Source organism: Macaca mulatta, chromosome 9 (genome assembly GCF_049350105.2).
Source record: "Macaca mulatta isolate MMU2019108-1 chromosome 9, T2T-MMU8v2.0, whole genome shotgun sequence".
Lineage (NCBI taxonomy): Eukaryota > Metazoa > Chordata > Mammalia > Primates > Cercopithecidae > Macaca > Macaca mulatta.
The window spans coordinates 34,168,024-34,187,248 of record NC_133414.1 but is presented as its reverse complement, the minus strand read 5'-3'; the positions used below and the strand labels follow the sequence as shown (position 1 = coordinate 34,187,248).

At 36.7% G+C, this 19,225-nt stretch overlaps 1 protein-coding gene and 1 pseudogene across 1 annotated transcript in view; one reads left to right on the top strand and one right to left on the bottom strand.

The window, feature by feature from the left end:
* The window catches only part of CCDC7 (coiled-coil domain containing 7), a 442,752-nt gene that overhangs the window by 83,746 nt on the left and 339,781 nt on the right, over positions 1 to 19,225 (bottom strand). The window contains exon 31 of the mRNA XM_028826154.2: positions 6,054 to 6,161. Within this exon, the coding sequence (XP_028681987.2) occupies positions 6,054 to 6,161 (108 nt within the window). The remainder of the gene's footprint in view (positions 1 to 6,053; positions 6,162 to 19,225) is intronic.
* LOC107000093 (mitochondrial import receptor subunit TOM22 homolog pseudogene) lies at positions 11,208 to 12,734 on the top strand (annotated as a pseudogene).

Below are 19,225 nucleotides of genomic sequence, written 5' to 3'. Positions count from 1 at the left end.
GTACCTCATATAAGTGGTACAATAAGATACAATATTTATCTTTTGTATTTGCCTTATTTCCTTGTTATCATAATATTTCAAGATTCATTCACTTTGTAGCATGTTTCAGAACATGATTCATTTTTAAAGTGAGATAATATTTCAGTGTATGTATATACCATATTTTGTTTCTGCATTCATTTGCTAATGGACATTGGGTTGTTTACAACTTTTGGCTAATGTGAATAATGCTGTTACAAACACTGATGCACAAGTACCTGTTTTCAATTCTTTTGGGTCTACATCTTGAAGTAAATAGATCATATGAGAACTCCATGTTGAACTTTTTGATAAACAACCAAACTGTTTTCCACAGCAGTGACACTGTTTTACATTCCCATGAACAATTCACAAAAGTTCCTATTTATCTACATCCTTGCCAATGCTCCTTATTTTCTGTTTTTATAATGAGAGTCATCCTAATGGCTATGAAGTGATATCTTAATGTGATTTTCATTTGCATTTCTCTAATGGCTAATGATACTAAGTATCTTTTTTAGGGCAAATTAGCAATTTGTGTATCTCCTCTGGAAAAATGTCTATTCAAATCACTTGCCCATTTTTAAATGAAGTTGAGTTTTTTGTTAATTAATAAAACTTCCTTGTGTATTCTAGACATTAAGCCCTTATCAGATATGTAATTTGCAAATATTTTCTCCCACTCTCTGGGTTGTGCTTTCACTCTCTGATACTGTCTTTTGATGACAAAAGTTTTTAATTTTGAAGAAGTCCAACTTACCTATTTTTTTCTTTTGTTGTCTGTGCTTTGGGAGTCATACCCCAAAAATAATTGCTAACTTCAACGTCATGAAGCCTTTTCCTTGTTTTTCTCTCAGAGATTTTATGGTTTTAGGTCTTATATGTAGGTATTTGGTCCATTTTAATTTCCATATATAATGTAAGGTAAGGATTCAACTTCATTCTTTTTTTTTTATTATTATACTTTAAGTTCTAGGATACATGTGCATAACATGCAGGTTTGTTACATATGTATACTTGTGCCATGTTGGCGTGCTGCACCCATCAACTCGTCAGCATCCATCAACTCGTCATTTACATCAGGTATAACTCCCAATGCAATCCCTCCCCCCTACCCCCTCCCCATGACCGGCCCCGGTGTCTGATGTTCCCCTTCCCGAGTCCAAGTGATCTCATTGTTCAGTTCCCACCTATGAGTGAGAACATGCGGGGTTTGGTTTTCTGTTCTTGTGACAGTTTGCTAAGAATGATGGTTTCCAGCTGCATCCATGTCCCTACAAAGGACACAAACTCATCCTTTTTTATGGCTGCATAGTATTCCATGGTGTATATGTGCACATTTTCTTAATCCAGTCTGTCACTGATGGACATTTGGGTTGATTCCAAGTCAACCCAAATTTGCTATTGTGAATAGTGCCACAATAAACATACGTGTGCATGTGTCTTTATAGCAGCATGATTTATAATCCTTTGAGTATATACCCAGTAATGGGATGGCTGGGTCATATGGTACATCTAGTTCTAGATCTTTGAGGAATTGCCATACTGTTTTCCATAATGGTTGAACTAGTTCACAATCCCACCAACAGTGTAAAAGTGTTCCTATTTCTCCACATCCTCTCCAGCACCTGTTGTTTCCTGACTTTTTAATGATCGCCATTCTAACTGGTGTGAGATGGTATCTCATTGTGGTTTTGATTTGCATTTCTCTGATGGCCAGTGATGATGAGCATTTTTTCATGATGGATTAGAGACTTAAATGTTAGACCTAATACCATAAAAATCCTAGAAGAAAACCTAGGTAGTACCATTCAGGACATAGGCATGGGCAAAGACTTCATGTGTAAAACACCAAAAGCAACGGCAGCAAAAGCCAAAATTGACAAATGGGATCTCATTAAACTAAAGAGCTTCTGCACAGCAAAAGAAACTACCATCAGAGTGAACAGGCAACCTACAGAATGGGAGAACATTTTTGCAATCTACTCATCCGACAAAGGGCTAATATCCAGAACCTACAAAGAACTCAAACAAATTTACAAGAAAAAAACAAACAACCCCATCAAAAAGTGGGCAAAGGATATGAACAGACATTTCTCAAAAGAAGACATTCATACAGCCAACAGACACATGAAAAAATGGTCAACTTCATTCTTTTGACATGAATATCTGGTTTGTGGAAAAGACTGTCTTTTTGTGGAAGCACCGTGTTTGGAAAAGACTGCCTTTTTCCCAGGAAATAGTATTGGCAACTTTGCTGAAAGTTATTTCACCATATAGCAAGGATTTAATTCCAGTCTCTCAATTCTATACCATTGGTCTGCATGTCTGCTTTACACCAGTATATCATTCTTTTGATTGCCATAGCTTTATACTAAGTTTTGAAATCAGGAAGTGTGAGACTTCCAAATTTATTATCCTTTTTCTTAATTATTTTGGATATGTGTGGTCCCTTGTATTCCTATGATTTTTAAGATAGGGTTTTCTATTTTGCAACAATAACCTCATAAGTGTTATGGGAATTTGATAAGAACTGCAGATTGCATTGAAGGTGTAGATCACTTTAGGTATTACTTTCATCTCAATAATATTGTCTTCTGAGCGGGCATGGTGGCTCATGCCTGTAATCCCAGCACTTTGGGAGGCTGAGGCAGGCGAATCACTTGAGGTCAGGAGTTTGAAATCAGTCTGGACAACATAGTGAAACCCCGTTTCTACTAAACATACAAAAATTAGCTGAGCATGGTGGCATGTGCCCATAATCCCAGCTACTAGGGAGACTAAGTCAGGAGAATTGCTTGAACCTGGGAGGCGGAGGTTGCAGTGAGCCGAGATTGTGCCACTGCACAGCCTGGGCAACAGAGCGAGACTCAATCTCAAAAAAAAAAAAAAAAAAAAAAAAAAAAAAGTTGTCTTCTAATCTATGAACATGAGATATCTTTCCATTTATTTATATCTTCTTAATTGTTTTCAGCATTATATGGTAGTTTTCAGTATACAAGTCTTTTGCCTTTTGCCTTCTTGGTTAAATTTATTCCGAAATATTTTGTTCTTTTGATGCCATTATAAATGGAACTGTTTTCTTAATTCTTTTTAGATAGCTCACTACCAGTGCATAGATATGTAACCAATTTTTGTGTGTTCATTTTGTATCCTGCAACTTTGCTAAATTTGTTTATTAGATCTAACAGTTGTTTTGTGGAATCATTAGGGTTTTCTTCATATAAGATAATGTCACCTCTTGGCAGATAATTTTATTTCTTCCTTTCCAGTTTGGATGTTATCTATCTATCATCTACCTATCTTCTATTCTAACTGGTCCAAATAGATTTTGAATACTATTTTGACTAGAAGTTATCTAAACAGGTGTCCTTGTATTGCTCCTGATCTTAAGGAAAACATTTTCAATCTTTCACCATTGAATATTATGTTAGTTGTGGATTTTTTGTATTTGGCTTTTCATCATGATGTGGAAAGGCTCTATTCCTAGCTTGTTTACTGTTTTTACATGAAAGTCTATTGAATTTGGTCAAATGCTTTCTCTGCATCAACTAAGAGGATCCAGTGGGGTTTTTTGTTGTTAATTCTGTTAACATGGTATATCACACTAATTGACTTTTGTCTATTGAATTATCCTTGCATTTGAGAAGTAAAACTCATAAATTCGCATTGTATAATTTTTATATGCTGCTAAATTTTATTTGCTAATATTTTGTTGAAGATTTTGCATCATTATTCATAAGGGATATTGGTCTGTCATTTGCTTTCTTATAGCATTTCTGATTTTAGTATCAGGATAATGCTGTCCTCATAGAATGAGTTAGGAAGTATTCCCTCCTCTTCAGTTTTCTGAAAGAACTTGAGGATTAGTTTTAATTCTTCTTCAAATATTTGGTAATATTCACCCATAATGTCGTCTGGTCCTGGATTTTTCTTTGTTGGAAAATTTTAATTAGGATTCAGTATTCATCTTAATTAGGGGTCTATTTATAGATTTCTTCATAAGTCAGTTCTGGTAGACTGTATATTTCTATCAATTTGTTCACTTCCTCTAGGTTATCCAGTTTTTCGTGTACAGTTGTTCACAGTGTTGTCTTACAATGCTTTTTATTCTTTTAAAATTGGTTGTAATGTTCCCACTTTCTGTTTTGATTTTTAGCAATTTGAGTATTATTTTTCCATAGTCAATCTAGCTAAAGTTTTGTCATTTTTGTTCATCTAAAGTGCATCTTTTGTTAGCAGCATATAGTTGATCATTAAAAAAAAATCCATTCTGTAAATTTCTGCCTTTTGAATGAAGAGTTTTGTCAATTTAGATTTAAAATAATTACTGATAAGGAAAGACATTTCTGCCATTTTGATACCTATTTTTTGTATGTTATACTTTTTGCCCTTCATTTCCTCTAATTCCATCTTTTTTGTGTTTAGTTGACTTTTTGTAGGGACATGTTTTGATTCCTTTCTCTTTTCTTCATGCATGCATCATAGATATTTTCTTTGTGATTACCAAGCAAATAATATATAACGTCTTAAAGTTATAATAATTTAATTTGAATTGATACCAACTCAACTTCAATGCATCCAAAAAGTATACTCTTATGCAGCACCCTCTAACTTATCCTTGTTATTAACATCACAAATCATGTCTTTATACATTGTGTGTCCATAACATAAATTTGTAATCATTTTTATGTATTTGTCTTTTGAGTACTATAGATACAAAGAATAGAGTTACAAGCCAAAATTATAATAATGATGGCTTTTATATCTGCCAATGGACTTATCTTTGCCAGAGATCTTTATTTCCTCATGTGGTTGAAGTTACTGTATAGCTTCTTTCATTTTAACCTGAAGAATTCCCTTTAGAAGGCTTTTTGTCTGTTTGTTTTTTTGACAGGGTCTTGTTCTGTCACCAGGCTGGAGTGCACTGGTGTGATCTCGGCTCACTGAAACCTCCTCCTCCTAGGTTCAAGTGATTCCCCTGCCTCAGTCTCCTGAGTAGCTGGGACTATAGGCATGTGTCACCACGCCAAGCTAATTTTTTATATTTTAGTAGAGACGGTGTTTCACCATTTTGGCCAGGATGGTCTTGATCTCCTGACCTCGTGATCCACCTGCCTTGGCCTCCCAGAGTGCTTGGATTACAGGGGTGAACCACCGTGCCCAGTCTAGAAGTTTTAATAGGGCAGGTCTACTATTAATGCCATGATTGCCAGGAGATTTTCATATTGGCTTTTGCTGGAGCACTCTTTTGACAATTCCACAAAACTTTCTTACCATTTTGAAGATAGACTTTTCTTAATTAGGTATTCTCTTGGATGCTATAAATCTGTGACTATTTTCTGGAGCTCTGACAAAGTTGGTTCTGATAGATTATTCTAATTTTTTTCAATGTTTCTGTCAGAGACTGAGAGTTTGGATGTTTTCAGTTTGCCATTTTGCTCATGTTTGCCTGTTGCCTTTAAGGAGTGATTTGAAAGCTACCAGAGAACATTTTGGTTATATCTTATTAGAAAATAGTCACTTAACCACACTACCACTAGCTTTCACACATATTCTAGCTTCTTCCCCATTCTGATGATCTTTTTCACCATTTGACATTGCCAATTTAATAATAAGCACATCACAAGGCAGCCATATTGTCTATATGGTACTAGTTCCATTTGTCTTTCCATCTTGCTATACAAAAGATGGTATAAGAAATGACAACTATGTCCTCAAGGAGCTGTTCATATAGCATCTAGTTTATGTTATGAAAATTCACAGTAGTGGAAAGCCTATATGTATTTTGTTTCATGAGTAGGTAAAGGGAAATATATGAAACATTACAAAATTAATGTTGTCTAGTGGAGTAAAAACACGTAATTTAAATATACACTTAATTGACATGTAGACAGATTGAGTAGAATGAACTTATTAAGTTGAGAAAGACTACTCCTTCTTTGAATTTCCTGTTTTTTAACAGAACTATACAGTTGAAATATTTTAATTCTTAAATTGTGTTCTACTATATCCAAACATAAATCTGTACTTACCGACCACTTTGTTTAAATCCAATCGAATTATTAGGTCGCTAATTGATGGGTACACTGCTGGAAGATTTTCTGCTGTATTTGGAAGTTCTGAGGCTGCTTCATTTGTAACTGTAAGAATAACAGATTGACAAAGTCATTGATTTAAAAAACTAACATTTTGTGAAACACCTAGGAATGCATGTAACCAAGAAGGTGAAAGATCTCTACAAGGAGAACTGCAAAAACACTGCTGAAAGAAATCAGAAATGGCACAAATAAATGAAAAAACAGTCCCTGCTCATGGATTGAGAGAATCAATGTCATTAAATGGCCATACTGTCCAAAGCAATTTACTGGTTCAATGGAGTCCTATCAAACTACCAATGTCATTTTTAACAGAATTAGGAGAAGCTATTCTAAAATTCATGTGAAGCAAAAAAAGAAGCCTAATAGCCAAAGCCATCCTAAGCAAAAAGAACAAAGCTGAAGGCATCATACTACCTGACTTGAAACTATTTTACAGGGCTACAGTAACCAAAAGAGCATTGTACTGGTACGAAAAGGCACATAGACCAACAGAACAGAGTAGAGAACCCAGAAATAAAGCCACATACCTACAATCATCTGATCTTCGAGAAACCCAGAAAAAATAAGCAATAGGGACTCCCTATTCAATAAATGATGCTGGGATAGCTGGCAAGCCATATGCAGAAGAACGAAATTGGACCCCTGCTTTTTACCATATACAAAATTTGATCAAGAAGGATTAAAGATTTAAATGTAAGACTTCAAACTATAACAATCCTAGAAGAAAACCTAGTAAATACCCTTCTCAATATCAGCCTTAGCAAAGAATGTATGGCTATGTCTTCAAAAGCAATTGCAACAAAAACAGAAATTGACAAATGGGATCTAGTTAAACTAAAAATCTTTTGCACAGCAAAAGGAACTACCAACAGAGCAGACAACCTACAGAATAAAAGAAAAATATTCATGAACTATGCATCTAACAAAGGTCTAGAATCTATAAGGAACTTAAACCAACAAGCAAAAAACAAATCACTCCATTATAAAGTGGGGCAAAGGACATAAACAGAAACGTCTCAAAAGAAGATATACGAGTGGCCAAGAAACATATGAAAAAATGCTCCACACCACTAATCATCAGAGAAATGCAATTTAAAACCACAATGAGATACCATCTCACACCAGTCAGAATGGCTATTTTTATTATTTTGAGACGGAGTCTCACTCTGTCACCCAGGCTGGAGTGCAGTGGCACGATCTTGGCTCACTGCAACCTCCACCTCCAGGTTCAAGTGATTCTCCTGTCTCAGCCTCTGGAGTAGCTGGGATTACAGGCACACGCCACCATACCTGTCTAATTTGTGTGTGTGTGTGTGTGTGTGTGTGTGTGTTCTTTTTTAGTAGAGACAGGATTTCACCATGTTGGCCTGGCTGGTTTTGAACTCCTGACCTCAAGTGATCCACCCACCTTGGCCTCCCAAAGTGCTGGGATTACAGGTATGAGCCACCACACCTGGCTCAGAATGGCTATTACTAAAAAATAAAAAATAAAAACAGATGGCAAGTCTGTGGAGAAAAGGGGACACGTACACACTGTTGGTGGGAATGTAAACTAGTCTAAACACTTGGAGAGCAGTTTGGAAATTTCTCAAAGAAAGAGTTGAAATACCATTTGACTCAGCAATCCATTCCCGGCTATATACCCAAAGGAAAATAAATTGTTCTACCAAATGGACACATGCATCCATACATTCACCACAGTGCCATTCATAACAGCAAAGACACAGAATCAACAGTAGGTGCTCATCAATGGTGAACTGGATATAGAAAATGTGGTACCTATATACCATGGAATAATATATAACCATTAAAAAGAACAAAATCATGTCTCCAGCTGCAACATGGATGCAGCTGGAGGCCATTATCCAGAGGGAGCTAATGCAGAAACAGAAAACCAAATACCGCATCTCTTCCTTTATATGTGGGAGATAAACATTGGGTACACATGGACATAAAGATGGGAACCATAGACACTGTGGAATACTAAAAGGGGGAGGAAGTAGGGGTAAAATGATCTCTTGGGTATTATGCTATCTGGGTGATGCGTTCAGTCATACCCCAGACTTCAGCATCACACAATATACTTTTGTAACAAATCTGCATGTGTACCAGCTGCTTCTAAGATAGAAGCTGAAAAAGTAAAAAAAGTACATACAGTAAAAAACAACAAAAACCCTAACATTTTGTATGAGGCAGAAGTATAGTACCTAGTACTAATTAGAGATATTTTACCTCCCAATCATCTAATCATCTAACCTTATTTACTTTGCAATTTAACATGCTAATTATTCAAGTGAATACAAATATGTTAAATAATTTCAAATTCATACAAAATAGCTACTATATGCCACCTTTTATACTAAGTACTTTTGAAGTATTATCTCATTTAACCATTATAATAATTGAAGAAAATAAGTATTTTATCTCCATTTAACAGATGACGGAAATAGAACTTATTGATATTATGCATATTGTGGAAGGCCACATAGTTATTAAATATAAAAGCCTGGAATGAATTGATTCTTTTAGTTTCCGAAATCTGTTCTCCAACTAATAAACTCAAATATCTACTGAGACTGAGTATGTAATATGAGTGTTATGAGCCTGGTGATGATAGGGATGGCATAAAGAGCAAGGTGAAATGGAGAGTACCTGTTTTATTTAATTAAAAAAACCATTATTCTTACCACTACAAATGCATAACAGATATTCTCAGGTGTTCTAAATTCCCCAAAGAAGCTAGAAATCTTGATATTTACAATAATTTTCAAAATTTCAAAATATTTGCAGATAGTTTAAGACTTCTATATTCATGTTTGAAGGACAAATCTTCAGCTAGTACTACAAGAAAATTATCTGTCTTTAGAAAAGGATTAATTCTAATATATGGGTGCAATTTAAGTGCCAATCACTGGTATATTTCCTTGGAAAATATGATCATTTACCCACCAATGTATCTCTCTCTGATCTAGGATGATGGAATAGCAATTTTGGATTACATAGTATATATGTTTATTCCTCACCAGATCACTTTGGACATCTAGAGCATTATGGTTTTTTTCTAAAAACAGATAGTTACTATAGGTATTTAAACTGTGTTCTTAGTAATCTTCAAAGTACTCAAAGTCAGAAAGTCATATAGTAATCTTACAAAATCTCTGGTTATTTTCTATTTTTAAATCCTTAAGAAGATGACAGAATAAAGCTCCCCTTTGCCCTCATTTTTCCTATAAAACCCCCAGAAACAAAAGAAAAAAAGTAAGAATATTTCCATAGCCCCCGATACTAAAAGTACTGTCATGAAATCTGGCACAAGGCTTTGGAGAATACTAAGAGATAATAGTCATGCTGTCTTGAACCTATAACAGTACACAGGTTTTCCTCCAAAGTGTCATCACTGAAAGGCATGCCTAATATGCCTTTATAGTGGTAATCATATTTAGGGTGCTAAGAAAGAAGAGTTGAAGAAGAAACTACACTGATGGACCATTTCTATTGCTTGAAACAGAGATTCCTAATAGAAGTTAGGGATGCTGACAGTAAAAACAGCTAAAAATAGAGGGAGGAAGATAGTGCCAAACTGCAACAGACAAAAGACACATATGTGAGTTGCAATAGCTTCTTTAACAACAACAAAAAAAGATTTAATAATATGACACCAAGCCTGGACAGAATCTATCAATTTTCCCACAAAATCTCGTCCTCCGTCAATCTACCCCACATATACATTCCACTAATCACTTTACTATTTAGAAGGTCCCATTCAAAAATTAATAATAATCCAACCAGCATGAGAAGCAAGCACAGAAACTGCAACAATCACAAAGAAACCTAAAAGATAAATAACCAGGAAAATCACAGAGTGATGTAAGTAAGATGGCAGAATAGAACATATCCCAGCATCACTTCCCCTAGAAAAAAAATACAACTAGAAATTATTCAAAGACAAGAATACTACCCTGAATTCACCAAAATTCAAGGGAGAAGTGGAGAAACTTCTAGGAGACACAGAATCAAGAAAACCTGATACTGGTAAGATGAATAATCACTTTAAAGCAGACCTAACACCACTCACAGAATTTCCCTAGACACATGGTTCCCGGGGGGGGAGGAGGAAATTGGAGGTGAATGTTCAATCTCCCAGCTGGTTATAGAATCTTCACAGGAAGCTCACTCCAGTCTTGTCTCATGGAACATTTAAATTGCTGGGAGGACTGAACCACCTGGGATGAACTGTGGTCAAAAAGGGAAGGTTCTAATTACATTGACTGGCATGTGAATTTTTGTAGGCGTTCTGTGCTCCAATTAGTGAAGATATCACACTGAGTAAAGTGGATGGCCCACAGTCCTGAAGAAGACACAATACACAGGAAGGACCAAATTCCTGGCTGGATTTCCCACAAAGTCCACATATTCATGTGAAGCCTTCTCCTGACCTGGAAACATCTACATGTTTGGCATTTAAGTTCTGGTGCTCACTTAAAAATACAAACTATTTCTATTAATAGTTTTTGTAACTGAAGAACAATGGCAGGGCAGCAACATAGTTCTGAAGCAGTGTTGAAGTTACAGGGCTCACTATAAGTCTTCCACAGACTGGAAAACAACAGGGCAGTGATTTATTTCCAGTGCACCATTTAATTTCCAGTTCTCACTCTAAGTCTTGCCCAGACTGAGAAGCAAGAGCAGACCAGTGATTAAGTTCTAATATTAAGCAGTAAAGGCCTAACACTGTCAAAAACACCTGCAAAAGCTCAATGTGCAGACATCAACATAAAAATGCAAGACTTGTAAAAACTCAGGAAAATATGACACCACCAAAAAAGAGCAAAAAACTTTCAGTAATGGATTCAGAAAAACTGAAGATCTATAAAATGATTGACAAATAATTCAGAATAATCTTATTTTAAAAGTTAAAGGAATTACAAAAAAATACAGATAGAAAACTAAATGAAACTTGGAAAACAATTCAGGAACAAAGTTAGAAATTTAACCAAGAAATAGAAACAATTTTTTAAGACCAAAGAGAAACTCTCAAAATAAAGAATATGTAAATTGAACTAAAAAATTCAAAGAAAGCGCCCCTACAGTCATGGCTGCCGCCGTTGCTGCTGCCGGTGCCCGGGAACCCCATTCCCCGGAAGAATTGCTCCTGAAAGGCGACGCGGAGAAGCCTGAGGAGGAGCTGGAGGAGGACGACGATGAGGAGCTAGATGAGACGCTGTCGGAGAGACTATGGGACCTGACGGAGATGTTTCCGGAGAGGGTCCAGTCCGCAGCCGGAGCCACTTTTGATCTTTCCCTCTTTGTGGCTCAAAAAATGCACAGGTTTTCCAGGGCAGCCTTGTGGATTGGGACCACTTCCTTTATGATCCTGGTTCTTCCCATTGTCCTTGAGACTGAGAAGTTACTGCTGTTTGAGCTGTCTCGGTGGGATAAGTTTGAAATTCAAGTGTTTGAACTGCTGATTATTTGGATTTTTTTTTTTTTAACTTTGGCACATTGATCTATCAAAACCTAGTGGGGAGAATTCTCCCCACATTGTCTCATGAGAAGACTCAACTTGCAACTGTGCCCTCCACACTATCCTTACTTCTGTCTTCACTCTGATACCAGAGTGCAGCCATGCAGATGGTTATTCCTGCTCTGGCCACCCCACTCCTTTCACCAAATTGCTCCTAACTGGAAGATGTCACTTTCCCCTTGTGGGCAAGGACTGATGCCAGTGGGAGGGATGTGCCCCTGACCATTAACGACTGCCTTTTATATTTTTTAATTTTTTTTTTAAAGAATGGAGCTGTTGGGGAGGGACATGCACGCAATGTGAAAGACAAAATGCATTACACCTGTAGTGTAAAGTGGCCACTATGAATCCCTAGGTATGAGAGGAGGGAGGCTGGCTGCAGCTTCAGCCACAGAATGGGGACTGGAAGACAGATCAGGAATTCATTTCCCCTGCAGAGTTTGGTTGTTAGACCTGTGTGTGTATCTAAAAAAACAGAAGTCAGTGCTCACTTTTTGTATTTAAATATTAAAAATGATTCCAACTGAAAAAAAAATTCAAAGAAAGCTTAACAGCAGATTTAAACAGGAAAAAAAAATCAGTGAACTCAAAGACAGAACATATGAAATTATACAATTAGAGGAGCAAAAAGAAAAGTGAATGAAAAACAATGAACAAGGCCTATCAGAACTATGAGACAACATCAAATAAGCTAACCTCAGCATAATAGGAGTTGTGAAATGACAGAAGAGAGAAAAAGGCCTAGCAATCATATTTAAGGAAATAATGACTGAAATTATCCCAAACATGGAGACAGAAAACAGCATCCAGGTATAGGAAGCTCAGATCACCAGTCAAATTCAAGCCAAAATGTCATCATCAAGCCACATCATAATCCAATTAAAAAGTTAAGGACAGAATATTAAAAGTAGCAAGAGAAAAGAAACATATCAAAATTAATGAAGTCTTAATACAACTTTCAGTTGATTTCTCAGCAGAAACCCTGGAGATCAAGAGAAGATGGGATAATGAGACTGACACTGTGAACTTTTTTTTCAAGAAGTGATGCCGAACCTGAACAGGAAAACCAAAAGAATCTATGGACTCTTTGAAGGAAACAAAAGGCTGCAGCCTACACTGTGAGTCAGGTGAAGGGCTCCAAGTCCCCAGAATGTAAGAGGTGGGAAGTTTGCCTCTGGCATACACACCCCCACCAGGGATCCTCAAAGTCCACATCACCAGGGAAGGCCCTAATCTCACCCAGTGCAGGAACTGACTTGGGAAGGGTAATGGAATATAAAAGTAGGAGCAGCAGTGGGAAGATCCTTGCATGCACTCCCAGATTCCAGTGCAGACCAAGGGCAGCCATTCCTTACTGATCTTAACAGGGGACCCTGCAGAGGATAGCCAAAAAGTTCAGGTGTTGGTCACAGGTTGAAAGAAGCTCCCAACAGGGTTTCACAATATAAGACAAACTCTCTTGGCTAGGGCCATGGTTGGGGAGAGTGGAAAGCAGACTTTGAGTACAGGAGTCCTGAGTGTAGTAACTGTGGATGCAGGAGCTGGGTGTCTGGCTTTGCAGTGAACACGGAGGAGTGTGGCCTAAAAGCCATGGTTGCGATTTCCCTGTGGAAAACTTATGACTCCCAGTAGCTGTGAGTTCTGATTATAGACTGACTGGAACTCAGCTTTCTGCTGCCAGTGGAACACTGTGGGAGTGGATCTGCCTCACCAAATGAGTGGGAACTATGTGGGGCTTACCACTGCCTGCTACTCCCCACTCCGTGCACAAACTCTTCTGCATAGCAGAAGCAGCAATGCTCCCCTATGGTACATACAACCCAGTGGCCTGAGACCCACTCCCATCCCTCAACACCCACTGGGGTTGCTGCTTGCTCTGCACAAGGAGACTCAGAGTACAAACCCAGCAGACCCAGTTTCCACCTGGCTTTGCCCTGTCACCTACCCTGGCTTAACACAAAGGATAGAATCTCTTGAAACCTACATGGCCCTGCCCATTGCCCCATGAAACCAGAGTACCTTACCCTGGACAACATAAGGCAAGCAGAAATCCCACTGCTACTCCCACAATTGGAAGCGCCGCCATCTGGCTGGAGGCCAACCAACACAATCCACTACAGTATCTCCTGGTAGAACAGCACTGCACCTAGGAAGGAGAAAATAGCTGCATGATCTCAGCTATCACTACTGCCTGCACCACTCTGCTACCAGGAGGTCCTTATTCTGTCTGTGGGACCAGTTCATTACTACTCTTAACTGGTGTTCAAAAAAGCCAACACACTGAGGCTACCAATAACCAAGAACTTTCACAGAGTGTATGTCACTCTCCTGCCATCCCCATTAAAGCTGGTGCTGGTATCCACTGCTGGAAAACTTGAGGACAGGTCACATCACCTTGCAGACATGCCGCAACGGCACCCTGGAATGTGGCAACTTCACTGGGCAGTTAGAAAGAATTCTAAAAGCAGTAAGACAAAAGCATCAGGTAACCTAAAAAGAAAAAAACTATCAGACTAACAGCAGATTTCTCAGCAGTAACCATATTAGTCATATTGGATTGGGGAACACTCTTCAACCTCCTTAAACAGAATAACTGTCAGCCAAGAATATTGTATCCTGCAAAAGTAAGTTTCAACCTCCTTAAACAGAATAACTGTCAGCCAAGAATTTTGTATTCTGCAAAACTAAGTTTTATAAATGAAGAAGAAATAAAGTCATTTTCAGACAAATGCTGAGGAAATTTGTCACTACCAAAGCAGCACTACAAGAAATACTAAAAGAATTCTAAACCTTGAAACAAAAGCCCAATAGGTACCAAAATATAATTTCTTGAAAGCTTAAAACTCACAGGACCTATAAAATAAAAACACAGTTAAAAAAATTAGGTAACACTTAACATGATGAAGAAAATAGTACCTCACATCTTAATATTAACATTGAATGTAAATGGCCTAAATGATCCACTTAAAATATTCACAATGGCAGAATGGATAAAAAAATCACAACCCAAATCTCTGCTGTATTCAGTAGACTCATCTAACACAGAAGGATTCATATAAACTCAAGGAAAAGGGATTAAAAAGGTATTGTACACAACTGGAAACCAAAAGTGAGCAAGAGTAGCTATTCTTATATCAGACAAAATACTTAAAAGCAACAACTGTAAAAAGAAAAAAGACAACGATGGTAACTATATAATGATAAAAAGATCAATTCAACAAGCAGATATTACAATCCTAAATTTATATGTACCAAACACTGGAGCTCGTAGAGTCATAAAACTATTACTACTACACATAAGAAATAAGATAGCAAAACAATAATAGTGGGACTTCAATAGACCACTGATAATACTTAAAAGATTTTGAGACAAAAAGTCAACAGAGAAACAATAGACTTAAATGACATGCTAAAACAAATAAACTTAATGGGCGTCTATAGTAAATTCTACCCAAGATCTTCAGAATACACATTCTTCTCATCAGCACATGGAACATTCTCCAAGACAGACCATATAATAGGCCTCAAAACAAATCTTGATAAATTTTATAAAATCAAAATCTTATCAAGTATCTTCTCAGACCAAAAGGAATAAAACTAGAAATCAATTTCAAGAGGAATTCTTGAAACTATACAAATACATGGAAATTAAACAACATGCTCCTGAATGATATTTGGGTCAATAATGAAATTAAGACGGAAATTTAAAAATTGTCTGAAACAAGTGAAAATGGAGATACAATATACCAAAACCTCTTGAATACAGCAAAAGCAGTGCTAAGACAGAGGTTTTTAATGTTAAATGCCTACATCAAATAAAAATAAATATCACAAGTTAACAACCCTACTCTGCTCCTGAAGGATGTAGAAACACAAGAACAAACCAAACCTAAAACTAGCAGAAGGAAAGAAATAACAAAGATAAGAGCAGAACTAAATGAACTGAGACTTAAAAATAATACAATGTAAATTAGTTCAACCAGTCTGGAAGACAGGGTGGTGATTCCTCAAGGATCTAGAACCAGAAATACCATTTGATCCAGCAATCCCATTACTGGGTACATAGCCAAAGGATTATAAATCATTCTACTGTAAAGACACATGCACATGTATGTTTACTGCAGCACTGTTCACAATAGCAAAGACTAGGAACAAACCCAAATGCCCATCAATGATAGACCGGATAAAATAAAATGTGGCACATATATACCATGAAATACTATGCAGCCATAAAAAGGATGAGTTCATGTCCTTTGCAGGTACATGGATGAAGCTGGAAACCATCATTCTCAGCAAACTAACATAGGAGCAGAAAAACAAACACTGCATGTTCTCATCATAAGTGGGAGTTGAACAATGAGAAAACATGGACACAGGGAGGGGAACATCACACACTGGGACCTGTTGAGGACTGGGGGGCTCAGGGAGGGAAATCATTAGGGAAATACCTAATGTAGATGACGGGTTGATGGGTGCAGCAAACCACCATGGCACATGTATACCTGTGTAACAAACCTGCACATTCTGCACATGTATCCCAGAACTTAAAGTATAATTTTAAAAAGAAATAATAATAATACAATGGATCAACAAAATGAAAACTCGGTTCCCTGAAAAGAGTTTTAAAAATTGATATATCACTATCTAGATTAACCAAGAAAAAAAATCCAAGAAAACATAATCAGATATGAAAAAGGAGACATAAGAACTGATACCACAGAAATTTAAAAAGATTATCAGAGTACATGAATAACTATACACTCAAAAAGAGAAAAACCTAGAGGAAATGGATAAATTTCTGGAAACATACAACTTTCCATGATTGAAGCAGGAAGAAACAGAAATCCTGAACAGACCAATAAGGAGTAGTAAGATTGAACTAGTAATAAAAATCTCCCAATTAAAAAAATAAAACCACAGAACTAGATGGATTGACAGCCAAATTCTACCAAATGTGCAAAGAGGAACTGGTACCAACCCTGTTGAAACCGTTCCAAAAATTATAAAAAAGAGAGAATCCTCTATAATTCATTCTATGAAGCCACCCTAATACCAAAGCTGAACAGGGACACACAAAAAACTACAGACCCAAATCCCTGCTGATTATAGTTGAAAAAATCTTCAACAAAATGCTAGCAAACTAAATCCAATAGCACATCAAAATATAATATACCATGATTAAGTGGGGTTTATTCCATGGATTCAAGGACGGTTCAATATATGAAAATAAATAAATGTGATTCAACACATAAACAGAATTAAAAATAAAGCCCTTTTGATAATCTCAACATACGCAAAAATGGTATTTGATAAAGTTCAGCATTTCTTCAGGATAAAAATCTTCAATCAACTAGGTATAGAAGAAACATACCTCAAAATAATAAAGGACAGATATGACAAACCCACAGCCAACATCATACTGAACACAGAAAAGTTAAAAGCAGTCTTCTAAGAAGTGGAACAAGGATGCCCACTTTCACCACTCCTATTCAACAGAATACTGGAAGTCCTATGCAGAGCAGTCAGGCAAGAGAAAAAAATAAAAGACATCAAAATAGGAAAACAGGAAGTCAAATGATCTTTGTTCACTGATAATATGATCTAATATCTAGAAAAACCTAAAGACTTCTCCAAAACTCTTAGATTTCATAAACAAATTCAGTAAAGTTTCAGGATACAAAACCAATGCACAAAAATTACTGGCATTTCTGTATACCTTAACAAGCTGAGAATCAAATCAAGAAGGTAATCCCATTTACAATAGCTACAAATAAAATACTTAGGAATATATTTAACCAAGGAGGAGAAAGATCTCTACAAGGAAAAATACAGAATACTGATGAAAGAAAGGAATTAATGTTATTTAAATAGCTATACTTGTAATATTAAATACAAGTATTAAATACATACTTGTAAATTTAAATAATGTTATTTAAATAGCCATACAATCTTGTAAGCATACTGCATTCTTTTCCATTTTTTTTCTTCTCTGTATTTTCAAAAGCCTGTCTTTGAGTCAGTAATCCTTTCTTCTACTTGATCACTTCTGCTGTTAAGATACTCTTATGCATTTTTGTATATGTCCGTTGAATTTCTCAACTCCAGAATTTCTAGGTGTTTCTAAAGTTATTACTTCAATCTCTTTGTTAAATTTCTCTGATAAATTTCTGTATTCCTTCTCTATGTTATCTTGAAGATCATTCAGCTTCCTCAAAACAGCCATTTAAATTCTCTAAAAGGTCACATATCTCTGTTTTGCCAGAACTGGTTACTGATGCCTTATTCAATCAGTTTGGGGAGGTTATATTTTCCTATATATTCTTGATGCCTGTGGACATTTGTTAATGTCTGGGCATTGCAAAGTTTAGGTATTTATGCTAGTTTTTGCAGTCTGGACTTGCTTGTACCCATCCTTCTTCAGACAGCTGACTTTTTGGTTCTATGAAGGTGCTCTCTTGTATGGATAGTTGTTCAATTTGATATTCCTGCAGGGAGAAGAGGAGGATGACTGCTGGAGCATTCTATTCAGCCATCTTGCTCTGCCTCCACTTCACAAATAAATTTGTAAAGGAATAGATAGTTGTTCTATTTTGGTTTTTAAATTTCTTCTAAAAGAAGCCAAGGCAGAAAATACAATCAATAGTTTAGAAAAACACATTTTATACCACTTGGCTCCCTGAAATATATCTCATTTGGACAAAGAATCACATTTAACATGACCAGTGTATAAATATTAGGTAAAAAGCAAAATATAGTATGAACATATCATATCTCTTACAACCCCCAGAACAGTGGCTGAACAAAAATTCAATGGAAAAGTAATATGGTTTGCATATGTCTCCCCTCCAAATCTCATGTTGACACTTGATCACCAATGTTGGATATGTGCCCAGTGGGAGGTGTTTTGGCTATGGGATAAAATTTGTCATGAATGGCTTGGTGTCCTCTCCACAGTAATGAGTGAGTTGTTACTCTATTAGTATTAGTTCATGCAAGATCTGGTGGTTGAAAAGAGACTGACAGGATTAGAGCAAGATGGCTGATGGAAGTCTACACTATTGATCCCCCTTACAGAAACATCAAATTTTAACAACTAACAACACAAAAAAGCACCATCACAAGAACCAAAAATCAAGAGAGTATTCATAGTACCTGGTTTTAACCTCATATTGCTGAAAGGGGTACTGAAGAGAGTAGGCTGGGAGAGAGGAGGTAATGTAGCAGAAGTGGAGACCATGGGTATTTGGCTACATCATATATTTTACTTGTGTCTTCAGAGCCTGCTTGAGCACTGTCTCATGTACACCACTTCTATTTGATGATGGAGTACTACCTGCATGCCAAACTATTTGGAGGGTCAGATAACACCCAGTTCATGGTGGGCAGCTCAGATTGCTTGGCAACTTGGTGGTCCATGGTTAAGTGTTCAGTTTCTACTAACACCCAATAGCAGGCAAAGAACTGTTATGCAAAAAGGATAATTATTTGCAGAGAATGAGATGCTTTGCTCCAAGGGGCCTGCACTGTTATTCACCTATAGGAACTTGCCAAGGGCTCTAAAGAGCATCCCTATCTGCTACTG